Consider the following 23,232-nt stretch of genomic DNA (forward strand, 5'->3'; position numbering starts at 1 on the left):
GCAAGTTTTTCTGCTGCCGAAAATTACCTCAGTAAGTCTCCAAAGTATCCTATGATTCTATGACAAGTAGCGTCTCATCATCGAACGGGATGGTCCGACAATGAAGTAGGACGTGTTGACATTTTGGTTTCGGGCTTGCTGCGCGACAGCGACACCCAGTCAGTGCTTCTCCCCCACCCCACCCACAGTCGCCCGACTACCTGCCCACTGCTACGATCGGCCCTGGTGGACGTGTGGGGGCTTCGACGCTACGTTGGGTATTTTACGCGGGCTTTGTGTGGATACTTTGTCAACTTAATGGTGCAAATTTCAGCAGGCACATCCAGTGCGTGTCTTCGCGACATGTGGGTGGCATGATGGGGAGATTCGATAGCGGAGATGAGCTAAAGCGTCGCGAGTTACGGTTAAACACCGACTAATCCACAGGGACTGACGATAAAAACTGGCACGTTGCCAGCGATTTAGCCACGCCAGCCACGAATAGAACACTGAAGAACCCTTCCAATGACCGCTTGTTACGCTGTTCTCGGACCCGCAGCTGGGCGCTACTAGAGCGGAGACGAGAGCCCACAGCACGGAGACGAGCTCCAGCGGCAATGGCCTAACAAGTGCGCTCGCTCGCGCGCATGTCCAGCGTGGCGCGACGTCTCTCGTCAGCAGCAACGCTCCGGCAGGGTGGCTCCGCTGCGAATTGCCAATTCCTGCACTTCCAGCGAGCCGGAGGAGCGAGCGGCGCGTTCGGCTTGTGCACGCAGTGGACCTGCGCCGTCCGCCAGCAAGCAACGTGGGCGCTGCTGCTGCGCTGCGAGCTCTGCCAACTCAGCGGACGCGCAACAGATGGATGACTGCTCACGAACGGACACGCTGCTTACATACCCAGCACCAGCATCGCGTGCTGCATCCCATGGCGCCGACAGGGACTGCCAGCAGCAGGAGCAGCATTGCAGCAGCAGCGACGGCATCTGCACAGTATTAATACATGCACATGTATATTCATGTGCGTAGAACCAGATCCATTTGCCCTGGTTCTCCTCACCGAAATTTCACGCGCGATCCGAGCGCTTGAGGTTCGCGAGGCGCGGGGCCCAGCAAAACAATCGTATGGCAGCTCTCTCGCGGCAACGCGCCGACACGGAAAAGATCCGCGGCGTGCAGCGCGTAGGTAACCCTTTCCGTTTCGACAGCGAGTCGATCGTGCTTCGCGTGAACGTGGCGACGCCAAACAGCAGGATGCTGCTGCCGCAGAGAGGATCGAGTCGCAGCGCCGTCCAAGGCCAGGAGATTCGCTCTTCCACGGCTCTGAACCACCACGCCTCGACGCGCGCGGGGGGATTTGAAATACATGTACCGCCGTGACGACCGCATGAAGTTCATGATGAACTGCGAGGTAGACTCGTTGGCGACCTTCGGCGCTGTCTGCCGGCGTGCACCGACACAGCACTGCCGCGCAGGGGGAGTGAGAGGCAAAACTAGCTTGTTGATGTTGCGGTCCGTCCTACGATTGTCGGGCGCCAGTCCCGTGTCTATGCCGGCGCGGCCGACTTTTCTTAAGTGTCCGTTTTCGCAGGCTACTTAACGAGGGCCAATCACAGCGCTGAGTTCCCAGCGCATCGATTGGCTGTAAATGTCGCCAGCCAATCAATACCACTCTAGCGTCGCAGAAAAAGGCGCGCCGGGTGGTCAGAAGTATTTCAGGCACAAGAGGCGCCGCCGGCTCCCATACTGAGGCTCATTTCCGCTTTTTCCAACGCAAGCCGAAGCTGGCACCGCGCAAGGAAAAAAAAGAAGAAAACGCCCATACTCACTTCAAGTCAAACTTCCTCATGGGCGAAAACAAGATGCGAAAGCGGCCGGCGACGGCGGGCCCGGACGCGCGCCCGGGCGCCTCGGCCGCGCCCGTGTTCCTGCAGAAGACGTACGATATGATTGAGAGCTCCCCGCCCGCCGTCGCCTGCTGGGGCGACGCCGGCACCTCGTTCATCATCAAGCTGCCGCGCGAGTTCGCCAAGACCATGCTGCCGCGCTACTTCAAGCACAACAACTTCAGCAGCTTCGTGCGCCAGCTCAACTTCTACGGCTTCCGCAAGCACAAGAAGGACGAGATCGTCATCTCCACGGAGGAGGACGAGAGCAAGAACTGGTGGGAGTTCTACCACGAGAAGTTCATGCGCGGCCGCCAGGAGCTTATGGCCCAGATCCGCCGCAAAACGTACTCGGAGCCGGCCTCCCCCGACCACGAGGAGGTCGAGACGCTCAAGCAGTCGGTGCAGAGTCTGCAGGGCCAGGTGTCGGAGCTCATGGGCCAACTCTCGGACCTCACGGGGCTTGTCAAAAGCCTGCTGCAGGACAAGCAGGCGCCCATGCCTTTGCCCCCGCAACGCGCCCCCAAGCGCATGAAGATCAGCGAGGGCCCGGTCTCCGTGCCTAGGATGGCCGTCTCTCCGCCTACCAACGTCATGGCTGAAGCCTATGTGCCGCAGCTGGACCAGGTGCCCATGCCCGCACCGCAACCTCGCCAGCCGCAGCCCAACATGATGCTGGACTCCGTGCCCAAGATCCAGAACCAGCGGACACGAGAGATGTCTCTGATGGAGTGGACCGAGTCCTACGGAATGGACTACCTGCTGAACGACTCCGGACGGCAGATGCCGCTGTTTTCCGAGGACATGCTCAACTACGACTGAGCTTCGGTGCCTCTTGAGTTTCCCAGTCTTTGAAGCACTTGAGCGCTGGCAGGAGCAGAGCTTGGCAACTTCACGGACAAGTGGAGGGGAAGACATGGGGCGAGGAGACGTCGATATCCATTTTTATATATCACCAGTTGGCGACCGTTGCCCGGGCAATGAACCTGGCCAAGAAACGCGGTGGCGAGGTCCAAGGTGGCTTCGCGACGGCGGGACAAGACAAGGGGAGCGGCTTGGCTGACTGACTGGCTGGCTGAGGTCGTTCGAGAGCGAGAGGTAGCTCGACTCGGATAGAAGCTAGGCAGAGGGCAGAAGAGTGAAGTGGTTATGTAGTGTGCATGCGGAAAACACGCTGTTGCATCCGAGAAAAGTTGAGCATATTGGTACAGTAAAGTAAGAGATGTCATTGAACGCTTTCATTTTGTTTGTTGTCCGTGTTTGCGCATCATGTCAAACAAAAATATTAATTAACCATTCGTACCAAAGTACGAATCGCGATTTAAGCTTACCATTCGAAAAAGACGTGTTTTGTGCTCATTATCAGCTGGGAAATGTTGAGAACTCGAGGCATGCATCTGAAAAAATATCTCGCTTTTCCGATCCACAAAATTTCAACTTTTCTCACCACAATATTGTATTCAAATTTAGTTTATTGCATATTTTAATATGCAATAACCTTTAAAAAGGAAAACTCGTGCTAAACGCCATCGATTAGGAGTAAATTAACGCTTTCTACGAGTATTTTATACTTTCAGTTTGTATGCCCCATAAACTCCGAAATCTGATTGGTCAACTTCAAACGCGATTATCTCGATAACTCTTAGAATCGAGGCAGCGGCCCCAAATTTTGGTAACGGTGTGCCCGACTTGCTGGATTACTGGTCCACGAGCCGAACAAGAGACATCCCAAAAAGCTCGCAGTCGAGTCTGAGCGTGATTCCGCCGATAAGACGCACCGAAATGTCGGAGCATTCGCTGGCGATAGGTAGGGACAACTGCTGCACAAAAGGCAAACTTGGGGTCGGTAGCATCGTTGACCAGGCAGCACATCGTCAACTGTTGGTTTCGTCACTGGACAGTTGATATCATTCAATTCGTGGCGATGTTCTCGCTGACGGCAACTCCGATGTCATGGAGGTACTCATGTTGTCAACATCATTGTCGTATCCAGATAGACTATAATCTTTGACTTCAGGCAGCAACAAAATAACATCAATTCCGATCAAAGCGTCGAGCCACCGCATCGTTTTACACGTAACAGAGACTCCTAGGGACGACCAGCAGTGCTGGCGTTGTTCCAGTCGGCAAGGCACTACAGCAGTTCCCCCGAGTTAATGACCAGCCCCAGTGGATCCGCCACCATGGCCATGCGCTTCCACCAGAAGCGCTTCTTCGCGTACCCGAATGGCGCCCCCAGCCTGCACACGCTCAGCTCTGTCGCCTCCCACAGGTGCGCTAGCGTCTCTTCCTCCTCCTCGTTTTGTTTCTGCTGAAAAAGACGCAGAAGTGCTCACTCTACCCGAGTTGCATGGCATGACCGACCAGCTACACGCTGGTGACAACCGACCGGTCCGTGTCGCTCCTGGGCTACGGAGACGCCGGTTACAGCCTGCACAAGCTCGAAGTTGACGCTCTCCACGCAGGTAAAGCAGACGTAGTGGCCAGCGCTGCCATTGAGCGGTCAGATGCTCGTCAGGCGCGCGTGGCGATCGCGTACGCCGTCGGAGATACTCTGTTCCTGCAGGTTGTGGCGCCCCACCACGAATCTCTAGGCAATGGAGAAGCTGCTCAAGTTGCGGGCTGCGGAAAATTTGAACTGGAGGCAGCGCCGACGCACATGTTCACTGTGAAGGCATCAGGAAGCACCGGGGACGTCTTCTACGGCGTCATGGTGTGCTGCACCGACACCATGATCGCGTTTGGGTATGTTGAGAGTGAGAGCGAAAGCTCTTCGACAAGTTCTGCTGCTGACTGCGCTCGGCTAGATAACGAGCAGTTTGCTGCCTTCTTCCCCGAATTCGCGACGTTTTCTCACACAGTTCTGGCTACGGATGTTTTCACGTCGCCTGAGAGAGGGCAAGGCTGGATCGCATTTGGTTGTGCTGACGGGTATTGTCTTCATCATACCGTACCGCGATGTACGTCGCTGACGCCGTAGAAACTCACGCATGTGTACTCGTGACTGTGCTGATTAGATTGGTGCGTGTATTTCGAGGGCAAGTGCAAGGAGGATGCCTTGGTGGTCCTTTCAAGACCAAAGACTTGCAGCTGAACGGACCAGTGACGTCCGTTGCGCTTTTCCCCAAGCGATCTTCTTCTTTGGCGTCGTCTTGGCAGTGCAATTTGTTGGTGACGTGTGCAATTGGCCAAGCGGTGGTATACGAAGATGTGTATAGTGGCGCAAACGGAAGTGATGATGGTGAAGTCTTGGTGGACTCCGACACCTTCGATTCAATCTTCGCGGGTATCATTGCTGACATCGACCTGGTAGCTGGTCTTCTTTTCCACCATGTATTGATTGCAAAGTACCAACTTGTGTGACGTATGATTGTTGGTAGGACGGAGAAGCTGAACTCCTATTGGGGACAGACAGCCAAGTGCTGCTGGCATACAAGGCAGTGCGTGGCACTGACACCGACGCAAAACCCATGGACGACAGCAAGCACAGCGCCGTGTTTGAGGACGCAGCGAAAGACTTAGTCGAGTCCAGCGTCGAGTCTCCCGACAGCTCGCACAACATTTGGAGCGTCCATTCAGCGCCCGGATCTGCATTGGCAGAGCGACGGAAGTGGCAGCGGCTGACTCGGAGCCGCTGGGACTTGGAGACGTTCGGAGCCATCTACAGTCTCCTGTGGAGAGACGTGAACCACGACGGCGTCCCGGAGCTGCTCGTCGCCAGCTCCACCGGCGTCTACGTGTACGAAGCCGACCCAGCCTTCGTCATCAAGAAGCTCGAGTCGGTGCTGTCGGCGTTGGCCACTTCAACTACACGCTCGTCAAGCGCCCAGTGATCCCTTACCATCATCGCCCTCTCTGATTCGTGCAAAAGATGTTACAAACCGTTTTCATTGGTTAATATTCTAATCTCACCATCCGCCGTGCTAATTGCGTCTTCACTCTGCAATTGACACGCGAGGGCAGAGGAGACCATGCTGCCGCTCCGGTCCGCGTCCTGGCGTCGGCCGCTCGCTCGCCACGCGCGTCTGCTGTCCGTCGCAGGGACGCCAGGTCGCCCCGATGGCGTCTCCGCAGCCGCCACCGTCAGCTCCAGCTCCGAGGCCAAGCCGGGGCTGTTCCAGCTGCCGGACCTGCACACCCCGTCCGACTTCCCGAGACTCACGCGGGACGTCAAGCTGCAGTGCCACCAGCTGCGACAGGAGGTTGTATTCATATTAGTAGTGCTAATATAGTAGTGCTGCACTAACGTATCGTTGCTGTTGCAGCTGGCAGCGTCGCCACCGGGGCTGCAAACACTGCGCACTCTTGACGACATCTCCAACGCCATTTGCTCGGTCATCGACGCCGCGGAGCTCTGCCGCAACGTGCACCCCAACGAGTACGAGATGACATATACTACAGTAGTTAATACTTTTAATCGGCTACTAAGTGGAGATTGCTGATGGCGTTGCGGTGGTCAGGAACTTCCGGCGGGCTGCGAGCGAGTGCTTCACGGAGCTGTCGGACTTCATCCAAAACCTGAATGCTGATGTGGAGCTCTATCGGGCGCTGAAAACGGTGACGGAGGATAAAGTTGGGATTATGAGCTTCACGCCCGAGCAGAGGAGGATGGGTGTTTTACTGCGCAACGAGTTCGAACGTGACGGAATTCACTTGTCGCGGTCGGATCGGCAACGAGTTATTTCCCTGCAGAATGACATCACGCACCTCAGCATGAAGTTCCAGTCGACGATGTACAGCGCCCGAGAGTATGTGGACGTACCTGCTAAACTTATTCGCGGTATGCCGCATAGCATCACGTCCGTGTGCGAGCGCAAGTGGATGAGCCGCGATACGCTGCGAGTTCCTACGGACATGCACGTCATGAACACTATCCTTAAGTGGGTAGGTGCCCCTGAAGTCCGACGGAAGATGTACATTGCTGCCAATTCGTGCGCCACGGACAACCTCCCGGTTTTGGATGAGTTGCGGGCGAAGCGTCATGAACTGGCTCAGCTATTAGGCTTCCCCACATACGCGCACTTAGCTACAAGGTAAGGTGCGTGGGCAATATTGACGTTGGACACCTTGCTAATGATATGGTGTTTGCATCCGAAAAACAGCGATCGTATGATTGGATCCCCCGAAGCTGTAGAGAATTTCATCGAGGATATTGCAAAGCAGCTCATGGCTAAGGTTCGTCAAGTGCCCGTATCCCCACAACTGCATTGAACCTTACTCGATTTCTTTTGTTTACTGGCAGGCCAAAATGGAGCAGAAGCTGCTGTTGGATGCCAAACGGAAGCATGAAGGTCGCTCTGTCGATCAGGTTTACATGTGGGACTTGCCATACTACATGGGAATGCTAAAGGCCCAGGAGCATCGCATCGACTCGCGTGTGATCTCTGCATACTTTCCTCTGGAGAACTGCTTGAAGGGTCTGCATCTGCTGTGCTCAAAGCTATTTGGCCTGGAGCTGAAGCAAGAGCCAATGCTCAACGCTAGCGAGCGATGGCACGAAGACGTTGTCAAATTGGCACTCACACGAAACGGTGAAAAGCTGGGATACATTTACTTCGACCTGTATCCGCGGCAAAACAAGTACAATCACGCAGCCCACTTCACTATCCGCTGTGGCAAGCGCCTGAGCGATTCATCGTACCAGAAGCCCATTGTGGCGCTGGTCTGCAATTTCAACAAGCCGGCGCCCGACAGTCCGTCCTTGCTGACGCATGCAGAAGTCGAGACGCTTTTCCACGAATTCGGCCACGCCATGCACTCTCTGCTGTCTCGAACCGAATTCCAGCACTTGTCAGGAACGCGTGCAACGCTGGACTTCGTGGAGACTCCTTCCCACCTGTTCGAGTACTTCGCTTGGGACTATCGGGTGGTTAGTGAATTCGCGCACCACTACCGGACAGGCGCTCCGTTGCCTGCTGCCATGATGCAAGGTCTGCGTGCCTCAAAGACGATGTTCGCCGCGATGGACACGCAGACTCAGTGCCTGTACTCGATGCTGGATCTCCAGCTTTTTGGAGAGCAACCCTTGCCTTGCTCTCCTCCCACGACTACACAGATGCTGCACGAGCTGCAGAACTCGAGCACTCTGGTGCCTCACGTGGATGGAACGTACTGGCACACGCGCTTCGGACACCTCATCGGATACGGTGCTGGCTACTACAGCTATCTGTATGCGCGCGTGTTTGCGGCTGACATTTGGCATACAAACTTCGTCGGAACTCAGGGTCCGTTGAACCGCGAAGCAGGTGAGAAGCTGTACCAAAAGCTCATGGTGCACGGCGGTGCCAAGGATCCGAACGTTCTGCTGGTCGATATGCTTGGTCGCGAGCCTTCTCCGGCAAGTTACCTGCGCGAACTGGGAGTGTAAGATGTCAGACGAGAAAGTGGCAGCCCTCGGTGATCTGCACAGCAAATACCAGGGTAGTTAGTGTGAATAGATTGCAATTTCTCGTGCGTTAACTCCTTCCGGAGTCTGCTGATATAATAGCTGGTGCAATGAGAAGTGCTCGGTACAATAAGGGCACACATCACCAGCAGGATAGCGGACGGAGCAATTGGATCCAATCGGACGGCGAACAGGCAACAGGAAGCACAGGGATATAAATGGCTGCCTCGCTCAGTCAGCAGTGTGGTCCGTCCGTCGCCAAAGTCTGTCTATTGCACGACACAACAGGCCGCACACGGCGCTCCGTCCTTGCCGACATCGTCCGGGTTGGCCGCCTTTACGTCCACACGCTGCTTGCTGGCCATCTCCACGTGCATGGAGCTGGTGGTGGAGGTCGTGGCGCTGGAGAGGTCGGAGCTGCGCACACTATCTAACTGGTCGGCGGGCACGGCGGCGATTGTGCCGACTTTCTGCTTGGTCACGTCGGGGGACTTCTGCGTCACGACGCCCCCCGCCTGGCGCCACAGTAGCGCGTCCACCCAGAAGGCGGCCTCGTCGTGGGACCGCGCCTTGATGGTGTACACGCGCTCGTTCAGCTCGATGGTGAAGAGGCCGGGGCCATCTGCATCAACACAATACACACAGCACGTCAGTCAAATGACGATAAAGCTGCAAGCAACGAGAGCTCAATTCCTACCGACGTGGTCTTCCTGGAGCAAGGTGATGGCTCCCACCTGCGGCAGGTTCAGCGCCGCCAGCAGCTTCTGGCCTTGTTTCTACAGAGAAACAAAACCACGTCAGTAAAACGCTGCGGCCCCAAAGAGGCTACTGCACTGCGCGCACCTTGTAGTACGTGAGGAAGCAGCCGTTGGTCTCGAACCACCGCTTCTGCCACTTGCCCTCGCGCGTCTTTTTGAACAAATAGCCTGCGGACATGGCCACAAGCGCCGGTTAGCAGCTTTCTCGCTCTCTCTCTCTCGCCTCTCCGCCGCAGATCCGACTGCGCGCACGCACCGCGGATCTCCTCGGCGCGGAAGTTGGCCGTGCCGGAGCTGCTGGGCTTGTTGGACGGCGACGAGGCCACGAGCTTGGCGTCCATGCGGTCGGCCATCGCTTGCGCTTCTGGTTCTTCCTGTGCGGCCGCGATTGGTATATTGAGACTGGGACTGTGTCGAGGCCACTACTGTGGGGGTGACCTCCCGCCTCAATATGATCTGATATAGTTGTATTATGGTGAGAAATGGGACGGCAGTCATCGTTGAAGCGGAGGGACCTGCGCGCCGGCTGACGCATTTGGACGTGGACACCAAAATAACGCGCGTATCAGATTTTAGCCGCGCACTTGTATGGGTGAAATGAACCCATGTCTGATTCGAATCAGTGGCGTTAGTTTGGGCGCGGTATTTTGGGCTTCTACGGTGGACCACGTCATTTCGTTGGTCGTGCCCCTTATCTCGCCTGATAGTGGCTGTCGTTCTGGATCAGCGTCTCGAGCTCCTCGAGGCGCTGCCGGTCGATGTGCGGCTGCATCTGCCACGAGGCCAGGTACACCGTCACTGTCTCGTGCTTGGAGCACTCAAAGATGTCGCTCGCGATCAGCGACTTGGCCACCAGCTCGTGCTCGTACATGGCCAGCACCTCCAGCAGAATCAGCTCTGCCGAAGCCACAACACGCACCCCACCGTCAGCTTCAACGATTGTCTACGTCACCACTTCGTCGTGCCTCTTAATTCAGCGGTCGTACCGTATCGCTGCCTGCGCTTCTCGTCCAGAGCTTTTGCCTGGTCATCTGTCAGCAAGCGCCTCATCCGCGCGTAGATATCTGCCTGCACATCGATTCCATTAGCAACGAGTCAGCACCAACAGCAGCAACACCCTGCAACCACCAGCACGTTGGACGCACCAATCCGTCGACTTCATCCTGCAGACGCTTGCTGCAGCGGTGGGCCAAATCCCACAACTATCGCGCAGCCATTCGCCAAGTGTTAACTATATAACCAATAGTCTACCCACAGCTCCACCCCGAGCGCGTACCCGTGACGACGCGCGCTCCTGCAACTGCCCGCAGTCAGCCAGCGACCCCCAGTGCTCCCCTGCCAGGTATCTGCGATGGAGCATCTCGTTAGTGCTCGTTGTTCCCAGCTCCAATGCAGACGCGCAACGCACGTGGTTTTCTGCACGCTGTCGGCCACCTTGGAGAGCTGCTGCTGTCCGCGCGCGCAGCCGGCCCGCCACTCCTGGTCCAGCTTCTTCCACGGGCTCAGCCACCAGCACCCGTCGCGCGCCGCCACCATCCCTTCTGCTGCCGATCGAGCGGCGAAATACCACTGTGATACTGCATGTCATGCTTTAGCATAGGACTTAACTTCAACTTGCCGATGTCATTGTCAAGCGGCGTCCTCGGCGAACTCCTCGCTAATGTGTCGAAGAAGAGCGCGCGCTATGATGATAATAGCCTGGCCTGCTAGCAGTACTCAGACAAGGCCCAAAAAACAACCGTCAATACAGAGAGCTGCCTTCCCGGCAATGCCAAGCCTAAGTTACTGGTGGCTGCTGGAGCCCTGGACCAAGGCTCTCGCTCTATGCCCATGACGACAGCGTTCGCAACACGGATCGGAGTCAGTAGTGACAGTAGAAAGCGAGGCTGTAATGGGCTCTGAAGTCGTGAAGGAGCGGACGCTGATATCGTAAAACTGCCCCTCGTGGACACATGCTGCCAGAGATACGATGAAATTACTGCCTCGGGGCTTTCCCACTGATAGCCTGTCCATATCTCAAGGGAAACCACACCACGTAGCGCTCGTGCCATTCCTAAACCAGCAGCCCCCCACTAAACAGACCAAAACCAAGCCTGGCATCACGATCGCAATGACGACTCCTGGCAGCGCCTCGAAGTATGCTGCAGTAGTGACGTCCAGTGCGGACGCGCTGCAAGAACGCAAAATTCAAGACGCTCAGCCTTCTCTGGATCCCGTTCAAGCAAATGGCGGCAATTGGGACGTCGCATTCTTCGGCTGCTTCTCAAGCCTCGTTCCGAACTGTTTCATGTCAACTATCTGCCCCTGTGTGGCCATCGCGCAGATCCAGGCGCGTCTCGGTAACTGCTACGTGAAGGCGTTGTATGGTCACGGCAGCGCGATGTTCGGCCTCCTGGTATGTTGCGTGCTCTTCACCACGCATAGTATTGACAACCAAGACAATCAGCTCCCCAGTGCTGCGCTTCACACGAGGCATTCGTCAGGCGGCCAGCAAGTCCTGTTCCTTTGTGGCGCGGCGTTCTTCTACCTGGTCTACGCTGCAAACGTGTGCCACCTCCGCGCTCGCGTCCGAAAGGAGTTCCAAATCGATGGAAACTGCGGCAACGACTGCGTGGTGGCCATCTGCTGTCCTCCGTGCGCGATAGCCCAAATGGCATCGCAGACGCAAAGCTACACCCCAGGTAGCTGCAGCTTCCGACAACCTCGCGTCGACGCTCTTCCAGGTTACCCCGCCACGCCACCGATGGCATTCGCTTAACTGCCGAGAACCAAGAATATACAGGAGTGAAATGGACCCGTCTGGTGCTATAAGGAAAAGTAATACATTTCAGTCGTGTCGGAGTGAAAAATCAATGGAAGGGGGTTACTCGAAGCCAGTGGGGCCATGTGGTCCCATCGTTTGCCGAAGTCAACTGGATAGAATGCACCGGTAACCCATGTGTGCTGCTGCACAATAAATCATTCCGGGCGACTGGAACTTCGTGAACGATGCGGCTGGAGAAGAAGATTCGAGGCGAGCACGCAGTTCTGTCGTCACAGGCAAACCAATTCCGTCGCCAGCCTTATGATGAGCCCTCCAGACACATGCGAAACCAGTCGGGCGGACAGCTGAGCCATGTTTAATCTGCGAAGCCACTTCGTTTGGAGTAGCTACCCACCCGCAGCCACGGACGGTTTCTTGGGTTCAGGCCGCCGACCAGAAGATATGTTTTCTTGAAAGTGCATATGCGGCAGCAATATGGTCGTCGACGCTCCAGCCGCCCCGAACGGATAGGACAGCAGGCGGTACGGTACACCCAGTTTTAAAGAAAGTTGCTGGCCGCTGATCGCACCTTCCCATTTGGCGCTCGTCAGACTGGCAACGCATTTGGGAATTCGCGGCCTCGAAGCTCTTCCACCCCACCAACTAGCCCTCCAGTCTACGCGATTCACCATGCAGACGCCAAGCAGCGAGACGAGCTACGCCATCCCCGTCATGACGCCGCAGCCGAGTGTCGTGGTGCTCCCGAACGCGGACGACCCGAAGGATCGGAAAATGCGGGACGACAATCAACTGGTTGGCGCCACGCACGTAGCAGACATCGTCGACACCGCTAACGACTGGGACGTCCCGTTCTTCGGCTGCTTCTCGAGCATCATGCCCAATTGCTGCATGTCGACGATCTGTCCCTGCGTGGCCATCGCGCAGATCCAGGCGCGGCTGGGCAACAGCTACCAGACAGCGCTGTTGAGTCATGGCTCCGTGATTTTCGGCCTGGTGGTCTGCATCATCCTCTTCATCTCGCACAGCACCACCACGGACGTGGTTGAGCAACGCTCTCCCACGGACGGTGAGCCGCATCCTGTTGATCGTTCGTCGGAGGGGCGGCAGATCATCTTCCTATGTGGTGCCGCGTTCTTCCTACTCTTTTACGCTTTCTCGCTGTGTCTCGTGCGGATGCGAGTACGAAAGCAGTTCGAGATCAAGGGCAGCGTCGGCGTCGACTGTTTGGTGTCCACGTGCTGCGCTCCGTGCGCGGTGGCTCAAATGGCGTCCCAGGCGCAAAGCTACACCCCTGGGAGCTGCAGCTTCCAAGAGCCTGGACTCGACACGCTGCCAGGATATCCCATCACACCGATGCAATTTATCTAAGACCAGCTCCACGTGATGCTACACCAACACCGAGTTACCAATGAAATATATGATCGTCGCTGCTTGTAAGCGCTTCCATCTAAATCTACGTCCTGGACACGTGCATGTACGCTACACAACCACGCCGCGAACACCTCGCACACCTTTGCTGGTGCGTAGATCTACGGTTGTACTGCATTGGATGAACATGTTGAAGTTGTCGCCTTCGCCATGCACTGAGCGACTTGTCTCCGCTCGAAGACGTGGCCGCTGCTGATTACATGTCTCCCTGCACTCTTCCGTTGTTGCCTTCGCCAGTTGGAAAGCTGCATCTGGGCTGTTGGGAGGTTTTCGATTAGCACCTGGGGCGAGTACTATTACGTACTCGTGCTCCTATCCGAAGAGCTCACGAGGTTGAACCGAACGTCGGTCTGAATATTAGAGCTTCACAATCCGCAGGACGTGTCCTCGATTTGCCTTCCAATGGCATTCCCATTCCCACCACTCAGTGGTCAACTGGGGCACCCAGTACAATTCCACAACCGAGACTCGCCGCTGAGCTGAGCATGTCCAAGTCTGTCGCCACGTACGCCCAGGCTCAGTGTCCGCCAGAGGCGATGCTGTCCAAGCAAACCGAGCTGGGCCCGAAACTCCCCGTGATCACTATTGTCCCCGATGCCAACCCGGTTCGACCCGTAGCTAGACGCGGGCCTGCTGCAGCTGCATCTCGCCGACGTGAGTTGAACTCGACATCGACATGGAATGCCAGCTTCTGTGATTGCTGCTGCGCCGTGGCTCCAACCTATTGCTGCGTCGTCACGTGTTGTCCGTGCACGACCGTCGCGTCGGTGAAGGAGAGCTTGGGCGGTGGATACGAGGGGACGCTGGTGTACTTTGGAGCATTGGCGTTTGGAGTGCTGTTCTGCATCGGATTCGCAGCCTCGAACAACTCTAATGACTCGCCTGACTTCGACATGGCTTCAACGCCTCCCCCGGCACACCACCACGACGGTCTTTGCAGCTCGGCACTGTGGGAAGCCGCAGCGCTCGCATTTTTTATGACGTTCTTGTTTGGCGTGTGGCGACTTCGCGTCCAAACTCGCCACGCTCTCGGTATTCAAGGATCACCAGCGGTTGATTGCCTCTCCAGCTTCTTTTGCTGCTTCTGCGTGATCTCGCAACTTCACCTTGAACTCAAGTGCCACTACGAGGAGCCATCAACAACTCGGACTCCGCAATGCTGCCACGAACGGGGCGATGAAAACTTCGCCGCTCCTCGCCGGATGGATACGCTGGCGCCATACGCAGTCATGTAGCATTGAACTAGCAATTAATGAATGGGAAATCGTGGGCGGAAGGTTTGTGATGGTTCTGATCCACTTGAAGTTGTCCAAAGTATTTGTGATGGTATTCTCGAAAGGTGCAACAGAGTACATGTAGTTTCAAGGATGGAGAGGTTGCACTTGCTCAAGCTGATGAAGGTGTACTCCACTGAAGTAACTCCACTATGCTAGTGGGCCACGCGTCGTGGCCTTCCCAGCTCACGTCCAACAAAATTGTTTCATGTTGAAGCAACCATCTTCAAATAGAGTTTTCCTAGTCAGACTCGATGACTGTGTGCTTGGCCGTGCCACTTTCTCCCAGCAGCCGCTTGGAATTTTGCAACGCAGCCCAATTCGGTTGTTGCAAAACGAGTCAAACATGTTACCCGCTCAGTACCCGTTCGAGATACGTCGAGAATCGAACGTAGCGATCAGTTTGCTATCTTCGTCATCTGCTTCTTCACCACTACGAAGCAGTACCACAGCAACGTACCAGACCAGCTTGCAGGCATCAATGCTACACGTTTGGACAAGCTTCACACTCAATCATTTGAACTCCTGTAGCTGACTTGACCTTGGTCAACCAGACCATACCTCGTCAGAATCGCCACGATAGGAGGGTGCTGCCGGTGTTGGTGCCGATCACTCCTGCCAAGATCGAACTCCCATTTTACAACTTACCTCGCATACGCTAAACCACCACTACGTCCACCACCTCCCCAACATGAAGACCGGAGCTTTTGTCGCTGCTGTCGCCACGACCCTCGCTGCTATCACCGCTCCCACGCAAGTCGCAGCGGACGAGTGCTCAACGCTCACCCTCGTTGTGACCTTCTTGCCACTGTTGACTGACGCCAACACCTGCGCCTCGAACACGGGCTACTCGCTCTACCCGTTCACTGGACTCCCCACGGCCGAAGAACTCACTCTCATCTGCGCCGACACCACGTGCACCAAGGTGCTGGCGGAGGCCGCCGCGTTGGATCTCCCGGACTGCACCGTGACGTACAACGGAGTCGCCTACAACGTCAAGGACGAGGTCACGCTATACGCGACCGCCTGCGGCGTGGCTCGGAAGTAAGCTCCGCCATCAGCTCGACCCAGGACTGAGAAAAGCTCAGTATGTAGTCAATGAAATGTGATGGATTTTCCTCTTCTGCCGACTTGCTGTTTGCAGATTCTCGATCACCAAAGTGTCCTGCTTGGGAGACCTGTTAACGAATCTCTGTAGTATTCAGAAACCCTGGTGCTGTTGCTTTACAATTTACAAGAACTGCAGTTAATAAACGTACTGATGTTGGTGGCATGTTCAGTGCACAGTTTCCAAATGGTTTGATCATCGGATGGGGTGGTGGAACTTCCACGCGCAGATCAATGCGCCCGACGAATATCGTAAACGGCTGCGAGTGGCATTCGAGCATTAGCACCACAGTTTTCACGCCCCGCTGCCAAAAATGAACTCTGTAGCATTCGTCACCGCTGTAGCCGCCGTGCTCGGCTCCCTCGTCGCCGCTGAGGAGTGCGCCCCCACCACGCTGAGCTTCGCGCTGCTCCCACTGGAGTCTCAATCAGGTCTCTGCGCCGCCGAATCGGGCTACAAGCTGTATCCGTTCACTGGTATGCCTTCGCTCGACCAAGTCAAGGCCATGTGCAAGAGCGACGCCTGCAACAAGCTGCTCGTCGACGCCAGAGATTCCGAGATGCCTGACTGCGAATTGACTGTGAACGGCTCCGCGTACAATATTCACGAGAGTATCGAGCTCATGTTCGCTGGGTGCAAGGTCATCGACGTTAATGAGCTCTCCTCTTAGTCACCCTGTACCTACTGATTTGTCAGTACAAAAATCTCATTTTTCCAGTGGCACATAAAGGTTGAAATGTACTGTGACGCTAGTTGTCTTCGCTGCAGGGAATTAATCGTGGTTATCTACCTCGAAAACAACCAATTCTTTAGACAACGATGCTGAACGGTTGTACATGCCGACATCGAGCGCTGATCATGGCCCGAGGATTGCTTGCGCCAAATTTCAGGTACCGTAAGCCCATCAAAAAGGTGGGAAGTTTGCAAGGTTGGTCGTCGAACCGTCGAAGATTGATACAGAACTTGGTAGTAATGCCCCACACAACCTAAGACACCCACGGCCAAATCGTCACTTTGTCTACGGCAACTAGATGTACAGTAAGACAGGTCTTTTGGCCCGCTCAATGCTGTAATCAACGATAGCGTGGTGGCTACCCAGTTTCCGCTCGTGGTTGCCATCTCCTGATTTGCGTCTCAATGAAGGTATCAGCTCCCGTGGCCGTCATCTCTTCGACCCTGCTGATTGCTCCAAACGGGGCGAATGCGGCATGCTTGAGTTGGTCGTCGTTGTACCAGGACGTACTAGACGGTGTCTGCGTCTGCAATGAGACTCAGTGTGACTCCATCGCGAAGCTTACAGCGGGCCAAGTGGGGGTCTACACCACCTTCAAGGATGGCCAACGCTTGACATACACCGTGGCCAACGTCGCCAAGCCTTCCGAAAATACATACAATGAGAAAATCGACGACTTTAAGATGACCAACTTCACTATTGCAGCGAACAAGGCGCCCAACTCAAACAAAATCGACATGATCCAACGTGCACTCAACATGACTACGATAAAACTGTTTGCTTCGTCATGGGCACCCCCGGTCTGCGACAGCTCTGAAGTTACGGTGAGTGTCAAGCACACGGACTCCAACACATTTACGCTGACGCTGCCGGCAAAACGGTGATCCTGCCACCGTCCGATGATACGAAAATCTTGTAAGCGCGGTGACTATCACAACCTGACAAATAGACGCTGTCGATCCAGAGAGCAGTTCTCGAGAAATGTCAGTGAACTAGAAAATCCTTCAGGTACTCATTCAACTCACGCCACCAAGCACCTCAAGCACAGAAAACTCACTATAAAGACAACTGCCTTTATTGTCGCTGGTGCTACTACCCTTGCCTCCATCTGAGCATCTACATTCGTTGGTACCGAAGCATGCTCCACCATGACCATCGTGTTGAGACCGCAACTCGCTATCTGCGCCAACACTATCTGCAAGGGCATAGAAAGCTACAAAACGCGAAGTGTGCTAGATCGACAGTATTAAAATACATCTTCAGACTTGCTACAACAGCAAGATGTGTCAGGGCGACGAAGAATACACTAAGCTCTGCATTCGGTGAACCCAAGTTTGAGCGCACTATCCACAGCCGCACTCACTTCCAAATTCGCCTCGCACAAGCAAAACCAGCCACCACTACCAGCATGAAGACCGCAACCTTCGCCGTCGCCGCCGTTGCTGCATTCACTTCCTTCTCCGCACGCACACTCGTTACCGCTGAAACATGCTCCACCATGACCCTCGTCTTCAAGCTACTAACGCTGCTCTCCGATGCCAAGAGCTGTGCCGACGACACCGGGTACACCATCTACCCGTTCACCGGCAAACCCACGGACCAGCAGATGACGGCTATCTGCGCCAACCCGACATGCACGGGTGTGCTGCAGGACGCCATCGGCAACGACCTGCCAGACTGCACGATCGACTTCGAGGCGACCAAACTCAACCTGCGTACGGAGCTAACCGACTACGCTATGCGGTGCGCTGTGTACAACTCGCGCAAGTAGAATGGTGCGACCGGCAGACTTTTCTACCGGTAGTCAGAGCACCGTCGTGTATGCGTAGGATAATGCTTAATAGAACTTGTTAATCGACGAAGCGCCCGAATTTCATGCAAACTTTCAATATGAACACTGCAATATGTTAGTCGTAATTTTGGTTAATAATATGGTACTATAGGAGTTGCTTTCTAAGATGAGGCACTTTACACCTTTCTACCCGGAGCAGCAGTGGCTGGCGCTCCTGTCGTGTTGGGGTTGAAGCGAACTGAAGGCGACGATGCCAACCGGTAGCCACTAGTAGCAGGGATTCCGCCGTTCATAATTGGAACCGTGGCGGAGGTGGGAGGGGTGTAGGCCTCCACGATGTACACGGAGTTTGGCTGCGTTGGGGTCTGGAGCAGGTTGCGGTCAAGGCGATCGTTTGCGTACAGGCTGCGCTGCACCCGAGGCTGGTTCTGGTTCTGGAGTTCCTCAAGCTGGCGCATGAGTTTGCGCCGCTTCCACCAGTAGTAGCCGTAGGCCACAAGCATCAAGATGATGATCACAATGGCAACAAGGACCACGTACATCCACCACTGCCAGAAGAAGCACGGCTTGCCTGAGAACGGAAAGTAAGTGCTGAGCAGACTGCTCTTGCGGTCGGAGGAGCCGACGCAGCTGCAGAACGAGTCCTCGGCGGTCATGGTCTCCACCGTGATGTTCTTGCCGGAGGTGACGCCGTTCGGGCAGTTGTCGGCCACCGCGAGGCCCACGCGCTCGTTCTTGCGGTCGTGCACCGTGAACAGTCCGTCCATGAACACGTCGCCCAGCAGCGTGAAGTCTCCCTCGGAGATGCCGAACACTCGACACGCAGACTCGCCCTGCCCAGTGGACACCACGAGCGGGCGCCAAATGTACTCAGCCGGAATGGTGATGGTCATCTGCTGGGACTTCTCGTCGTCAACCGCGAGCGAGATGGTGAGTCCGGGCAGCGAGTAGATGATGGAGTCGGCGTTGGTCGGGTCGCACTCGCTAGAGCAGCAGGTCGAGCCGTCGTCGAAGAAGCTGTCGCTCACGTCAGTCGTGACCTTCTCCACCTGCGTCTTGAGCTCCGAGATCACGGCGCTGTAGACGCTGGACGGGAAGGCCAGGTTGCTGGTGCCCGAGTCGATGATGGACCGCGGCGAGTTGATGGTCTCGCAGTCCAGCCCAAGGCTCTCACCGTTCACGCCGATGTCCGTGACGATGACGTTGTAGTACTTCTCCTGCACCAGTGGCGTGTAGACGATGTCGCCCTTGTGGAAGCTCTCGCCGCTCGGGCCCTGCGTGCCTCCGAGTAGGAACTCGCCTGCGTACAGGTACGAGTCGTCCTGCAGCGACACGTTGCTGAGGCTCAGCGCCTGCAGCGCGCCGCACATCTGCAGGCTGAAGACGTCGTCGAGGCCGTCGGCGCTCTGGACCGTGTCGAAGTAGGGCGTGGGCGGGTCGCTCGAGGGCGACGCGATGGCCTTGTAGCCGAGCCCGACGATGCCGTCGTAGCCCGTGGAGATGAAGCTGTCCTGGGACGTGATCTCGGCGAACGGCATGCTCTCGACCGTGCCCAGGCCCTCGCCGGAGAAGGTGTCCTGCACCACCTCGCCGCTCCAGGAGCCGCTCACGTACGTGACGCTGACCGACGTGCCCTGGTCCACGCACGTGCTCGAGTCCGAGCACGAGTACAGGTGCTCGTTCGTGAGCGAGCAGCACTCGGCCGTGACCACGGCCGTGTTGGCCGAGCCCGTGTCCAGCAGCAGGTTGAACGAGTCGCTGGCCGAGCTGCCCGAGCTGGACGAGTACAGTGGCGACCCGATGTTCACCTGCACGTAGTAGGCCAGGCCCGACGAGAGGCCCCAGAGCTTCTGCTGCAGGATCGTGTCGCTGGCCTGCGTCGACGCGCCCAGCAGCGCCACCATTGCCGTCGCCGTTGCTGCTGCATGTGTTGCGCGAGACACCTGCATCCCGTAGCAGTGCAATACTGAGCTCCGAATATAACCCGGTCAACTGAACGCAGCAGTAACGCAAAATCCACACTGCGCTCGGTCGATCAACTTGGCGATCGACCAGCGCGGCGAGAGCACGGAGGCCGTGCCCTGCAATTCCTTTCGATAGGGGTGGGATGTCCCAACAGATCCTGGCCACTTGCTGCATGTGATCTGCCCTGCACACCGGTACGAAAACAGGCTGTTTGTGGAAGACGCCGTGCGAGTCGGCTAGATTGTGGCGCCGTGGGGCCTCAAATAGAGGAATGTGGCCCGTGTCCAGCTGCAGAATGTGGTGTCCACATTGCCACATCCAGACCCAGGGCGTAAACGAGGCCTGCAGTCAAACGCCCGGCATGTGCTCGCGCCCCCCATGACGTTGAGCCCCAAAACTTTTGCGGGCTGGACAGGATGGCGGTCTCAGCTCTACAAGCATTTGACTCACGCGCGAGTGAGCCCCGCGGCAGGTCCAGTTCAAAAAGCTGCACTTTAGATTTGGGGTCCTCAAATCTAAAATTGGGCGTCGCGCCCTCACCAGATGAGCAGGATCGCAGCGCGCAAGGATGGATCGGCACCGATGCCCGCCGCAACCAGAGCGCGCGTGGGACACCCCGACGGAGCCTCCAGCCGCGCTGCCGATGATGAATACATGTATTACGTGTACACCTCCGACCCCTCTTCGCCAGCACCTTGAATCAAGGCCCTTGATTAGGCCAGTAGCGCTCACTCAGCTGAGTCCTGGCGCGGACGCAAATCCAGCGGCAACTTGTAAACGAATCCATGACTTCAACAACTTTCAGCAGCGAAATCGATGCTTCAAGTCGTGTGGCGTACATACTCCACAAAATGTGTACGTGTACACACGTCGACTGTGTCACTCTATCAACCCTCTTAATTCCGACTTTTCTAAACACGCACGGAACCATTAAGTTCGCGCCCATTAAGCTCGCACCCGCCCCGGCATCACCTCGCGCCCGCCATGATGAAGAAGAGCGTGGTGAAGAACCGCGCGCCCGCGCCCATCCAGATCACGGCCGAGCAGATCCTGCTCGAGGCCAACCAGCGCAAGGAAGAGCTGGCGCAGCCGCCGCGCCGCCGCATCGCCGATGCCGCCGAGCTGGCCGAGTACCGCATGGGCAAGCGCAAGGCCTTCGAGGACGAGCTGCGCCGCCAGCGCCACCACGTGGGCACCTGGATGAAGTACGCCACGTGGGAGGAGAGCCAGGAGGAGTTCGCGCGCGCGCGCAGCGTCTTCGAGCGCGCGCTGGACGTGGACTACAAGGCCCCCACGATCTGGCTCAAGTACGCCGAGATGGAGATGCGCCACAAGTTCGTCAACCACGCGCGCAACGTCTGGGACCGCGCCGTGACGCTGCTGCCCCGCGTGGCGCAGTTCTGGTACAAGTACGCCTTCATGGAGGAGATGCTGGGCAACCTCAACGGCGCGCGCCGCGTCTTCGAGCGCTGGATGGAGTGGCAGCCCGACGACCAGGCCTGGTACTCGTACATCAAGCTGGAGGTGCGCGCCGCGGACATCCCGCGCGCGCGGGCGCTGTACGAGCGCTACGTGCTGTGCCACCCGGGGGAGAAGGCCTACATCAAGTACGCCAAGTGGGAGGAGCGGACGCAGAAGCAGCTCGTGCTGGCCAGGAAGGTGTACGAGCGCGCGCTGGAGGAGCTGCGCAGCGACGAGAAGACGGAGCAGATCTACCTGGCCTTCGCCCTATTTGAAGAGAGGTGTCGCGAGCTGGAACGGGCTCGCGCAGTGTTCAAGTACGCGCTGGACACGCTGCCGAAGGAGGAGGCGCCGGCACTGTACAGCGCATTTATTACGTTCGAGAAGCAGCACGGCGACAAGGAGAGGATCGAGGAGGTGGTGATTGCCAAGCGGCGCGTCGTGTACGAGCAGCAGGTGGCTGCTAATGCCCTGGACTACGACTCGTGGCTTGAGTACATCAAGCTCGAGGAGAACGAGGCCGCCAGCTCGCAGTCGTTTGGCCTGGTACGTGAAGTGTACGAGCGCGCCATCGCTAACGTGCCCCCTATTCCCGAGAAGAAGTACTGGCGCAGGTATATCTACCTCTGGATTAAATACGCGCTGTTTGAAGAGCTGCTGGCAGGCGACAACGACGACAGCGGCAGCTCGTCTGAGCGTTGCAAGCAGGTTTATAAGACGTGCCTGAAGCTGGTTCCGCACGACAAATTTACGTTTGCAAAGATCTGGATACTCTACGCCAAGTTTCTCATCCGGCAGCGCGACGTACAGGGAGCCCGCATGATTCTAGGCGAAGCTCTAGGACGTTGTCCGAAGAAGAAACTCTTCGCTAGCTACATTGATCTGGAGCTTATGATGGGCGAGATCGACCGGTGCCGCAAGATCTACATGCGGTTCCTCGAGTTTGATGCACAAAACTGTGAGACGTGGCAAAAATACGCCATGCTCGAGCGTCAGGTAGGCGAGACGGAGCGTGCCCGCGCAATTTACGAGCTGGCGATCAAGCAGCCGGTACTGGACATGCCCGAGATGATCTGGAAGCACTACATCGACTTTGAAATCGAGAACGAGGAGTGTGAGAATACCCGTGCGCTGTACGAGCGGTTGCTGGAACGCACTAAGCACGTCAAGGTCTGGATTAGTTTTGCTCAGTTTGAGGCTTCATCGTCCGATGACAAGGACACTCAAGCAGAGAACCTGGAGGCGTCGCGCGACGTATTTGAGCGCGCGCTGCGGTACATGAAGGACCAGGGTGGTGAGGAGCTCAAGGAGGACCGCGTGCTGTGCATGGAGACGTGGCTGGAGATGGAGAAGAAGGGCGGCGACACCAAGATGATCCAGAAGGTCAGCGACATGCTGCCGCGGAAGGTCACCAAGCACCGCATGGCATACGCGCAGGACGGGGTACGTCGAACTGTCAAACCGTCAAGTGTATTGTGTAAATGTGCGATACTGACATGCTGTTTTGTGCTGTCTGTGCGTGCAGGCGGAGTTGGGTCTCGAAGAGTACACGGACTACATCTTCCCAGACGACGAGCAGGCGCAGTCGCACCTCAAGCTGCTGCAGGCCGCGCAGCTCTGGAAACAGAAGAAGCGCGCGAGAGAGGAGGCTGCACAGAGCGAAGAAGACGCAGCAGAACCTTCAGACTTGTAGATCCCCGCA

At 56.6% G+C, this 23,232-nt stretch overlaps 13 protein-coding genes across 16 annotated transcripts; 10 read left to right on the plus strand and 3 right to left on the minus strand.

Annotated features, from left to right (window-relative positions):
• Positions 1-1,838: 1,838 nt before the first annotated feature.
• Positions 1,839-2,684, plus strand: IUM83_12229 (the record flags this gene model as incomplete). 2 transcript variants are annotated; one of them, XM_067936840.1, is made up of 1 exon in its annotated part: positions 1,839-2,684. In XM_067936840.1, the coding sequence occupies one exon, from the start codon at positions 1,839-1,841 to the stop codon at positions 2,682-2,684; it is 846 nt and encodes a 281-aa protein (XP_067800230.1). The 2 variants fall into 2 exon arrangements, with proteins under 2 accessions (XP_067800230.1, XP_067800229.1); XM_067936841.1 differs by having other exon boundaries at positions 2,430-2,684.
• Positions 2,685-4,045: 1,361 nt separating this feature from the next.
• IUM83_12230 (Mitochondrial intermediate peptidase) lies at positions 4,046-5,695 on the plus strand (the record flags this gene model as incomplete). Its single annotated transcript, XM_067936842.1, has 4 exons — positions 4,046-4,134; positions 4,230-4,793; positions 4,880-5,171; positions 5,243-5,695. The coding sequence occupies 4 exons, from the start codon at positions 4,046-4,048 to the stop codon at positions 5,693-5,695; spliced, it is 1,398 nt and encodes a 465-aa protein (XP_067800124.1).
• A 138-nt stretch (positions 5,696-5,833) lies between these two features.
• Positions 5,834-8,229, plus strand: IUM83_12231 (putative mitochondrial intermediate peptidase; the record flags this gene model as incomplete). 2 transcript variants are annotated; one of them, XM_067936843.1, is made up of 5 exons in its annotated part: positions 5,834-6,064; positions 6,128-6,240; positions 6,323-6,895; positions 6,965-7,037; positions 7,105-8,229. In XM_067936843.1, the coding sequence occupies 5 exons, from the start codon at positions 5,834-5,836 to the stop codon at positions 8,227-8,229; spliced, it is 2,115 nt and encodes a 704-aa protein (XP_067800073.1). The 2 variants fall into 2 exon arrangements, with proteins under 2 accessions (XP_067800073.1, XP_067800074.1); XM_067936844.1 differs by having other exon boundaries at positions 7,324-8,229.
• Positions 8,230-8,516: 287 nt separating this feature from the next.
• IUM83_12232 (PH domain-like protein) lies at positions 8,517-9,358 on the minus strand (the record flags this gene model as incomplete). Its single annotated transcript, XM_067936845.1, has 4 exons — positions 8,517-8,869; positions 8,945-9,023; positions 9,091-9,173; positions 9,262-9,358. 4 exons carry the CDS (start codon positions 9,356-9,358, stop codon positions 8,517-8,519), a joined length of 612 nt encoding a protein of 203 aa, XP_067800123.1.
• Positions 9,359-9,696: 338 nt separating this feature from the next.
• IUM83_12233 (E3 ubiquitin-protein ligase) lies at positions 9,697-10,541 on the minus strand (the record flags this gene model as incomplete). Its single annotated transcript, XM_067936846.1, has 5 exons — positions 9,697-9,902; positions 9,992-10,073; positions 10,151-10,207; positions 10,282-10,351; positions 10,414-10,541. 5 exons carry the CDS (start codon positions 10,539-10,541, stop codon positions 9,697-9,699), a joined length of 543 nt encoding a protein of 180 aa, XP_067800262.1.
• Positions 10,542-11,115: 574 nt separating this feature from the next.
• IUM83_12234 (PLAC8 family protein) lies at positions 11,116-12,415 on the plus strand (the record flags this gene model as incomplete). Its single annotated transcript, XM_067936847.1, has 3 exons — positions 11,116-11,686; positions 12,240-12,290; positions 12,360-12,415. 3 exons carry the CDS (start codon positions 11,116-11,118, stop codon positions 12,413-12,415), a joined length of 678 nt encoding a protein of 225 aa, XP_067800072.1.
• A 23-nt stretch (positions 12,416-12,438) lies between these two features.
• IUM83_12235 (PLAC8 family protein) lies at positions 12,439-13,137 on the plus strand (the record flags this gene model as incomplete). The annotated part of the gene is made up of 1 exon (XM_067936848.1): positions 12,439-13,137. The coding sequence occupies one exon, from the start codon at positions 12,439-12,441 to the stop codon at positions 13,135-13,137; it is 699 nt and encodes a 232-aa protein (XP_067800077.1).
• A 545-nt stretch (positions 13,138-13,682) lies between these two features.
• On the plus strand, positions 13,683-14,432 carry IUM83_12236 (PLAC8 family protein; the record flags this gene model as incomplete). Its single annotated transcript, XM_067936849.1, has 1 exon — positions 13,683-14,432. The coding sequence occupies one exon, from the start codon at positions 13,683-13,685 to the stop codon at positions 14,430-14,432; it is 750 nt and encodes a 249-aa protein (XP_067800261.1).
• A 730-nt stretch (positions 14,433-15,162) lies between these two features.
• On the plus strand, positions 15,163-15,519 carry IUM83_12237 (Elicitin-like protein; the record flags this gene model as incomplete). Its single annotated transcript, XM_067936850.1, has 1 exon — positions 15,163-15,519. One exon carries the CDS (start codon positions 15,163-15,165, stop codon positions 15,517-15,519), a length of 357 nt encoding a protein of 118 aa, XP_067800122.1.
• A 373-nt stretch (positions 15,520-15,892) lies between these two features.
• On the plus strand, positions 15,893-16,249 carry IUM83_12238 (elicitin-like protein; the record flags this gene model as incomplete). The annotated part of the gene is made up of 1 exon (XM_067936851.1): positions 15,893-16,249. One exon carries the CDS (start codon positions 15,893-15,895, stop codon positions 16,247-16,249), a length of 357 nt encoding a protein of 118 aa, XP_067800121.1.
• Positions 16,250-17,720: 1,471 nt separating this feature from the next.
• IUM83_12239 (elicitin-like protein) lies at positions 17,721-18,083 on the plus strand (the record flags this gene model as incomplete). Its single annotated transcript, XM_067936852.1, has 1 exon — positions 17,721-18,083. One exon carries the CDS (start codon positions 17,721-17,723, stop codon positions 18,081-18,083), a length of 363 nt encoding a protein of 120 aa, XP_067800256.1.
• A 197-nt stretch (positions 18,084-18,280) lies between these two features.
• Positions 18,281-20,008, minus strand: IUM83_12240 (the record flags this gene model as incomplete). Of its 2 annotated transcripts, XM_067936854.1 has the most annotated exons (2): positions 19,450-19,456; positions 19,557-20,008. In XM_067936854.1, the coding sequence occupies 2 exons, from the start codon at positions 20,006-20,008 to the stop codon at positions 19,450-19,452; spliced, it is 459 nt and encodes a 152-aa protein (XP_067800179.1). The 2 variants fall into 2 exon arrangements, with proteins under 2 accessions (XP_067800180.1, XP_067800179.1); XM_067936853.1 differs by having other exon boundaries at positions 18,281-20,008.
• A 1,045-nt stretch (positions 20,009-21,053) lies between these two features.
• On the plus strand, positions 21,054-23,223 carry IUM83_12241 (pre-mRNA-splicing factor, Crooked neck-like protein; the record flags this gene model as incomplete). Its single annotated transcript, XM_067936855.1, has 2 exons — positions 21,054-22,973; positions 23,056-23,223. The coding sequence occupies 2 exons, from the start codon at positions 21,054-21,056 to the stop codon at positions 23,221-23,223; spliced, it is 2,088 nt and encodes a 695-aa protein (XP_067800165.1).
• Between the last annotated feature and the right edge of the window lie 9 nt (positions 23,224-23,232).

This window comes from Phytophthora cinnamomi (genome assembly GCF_018691715.1).
Source record: "Phytophthora cinnamomi strain GKB4 chromosome Unknown Contig2, whole genome shotgun sequence".
Taxonomy (NCBI): Eukaryota; Oomycota; class Peronosporomycetes; order Peronosporales; family Peronosporaceae; genus Phytophthora; species Phytophthora cinnamomi.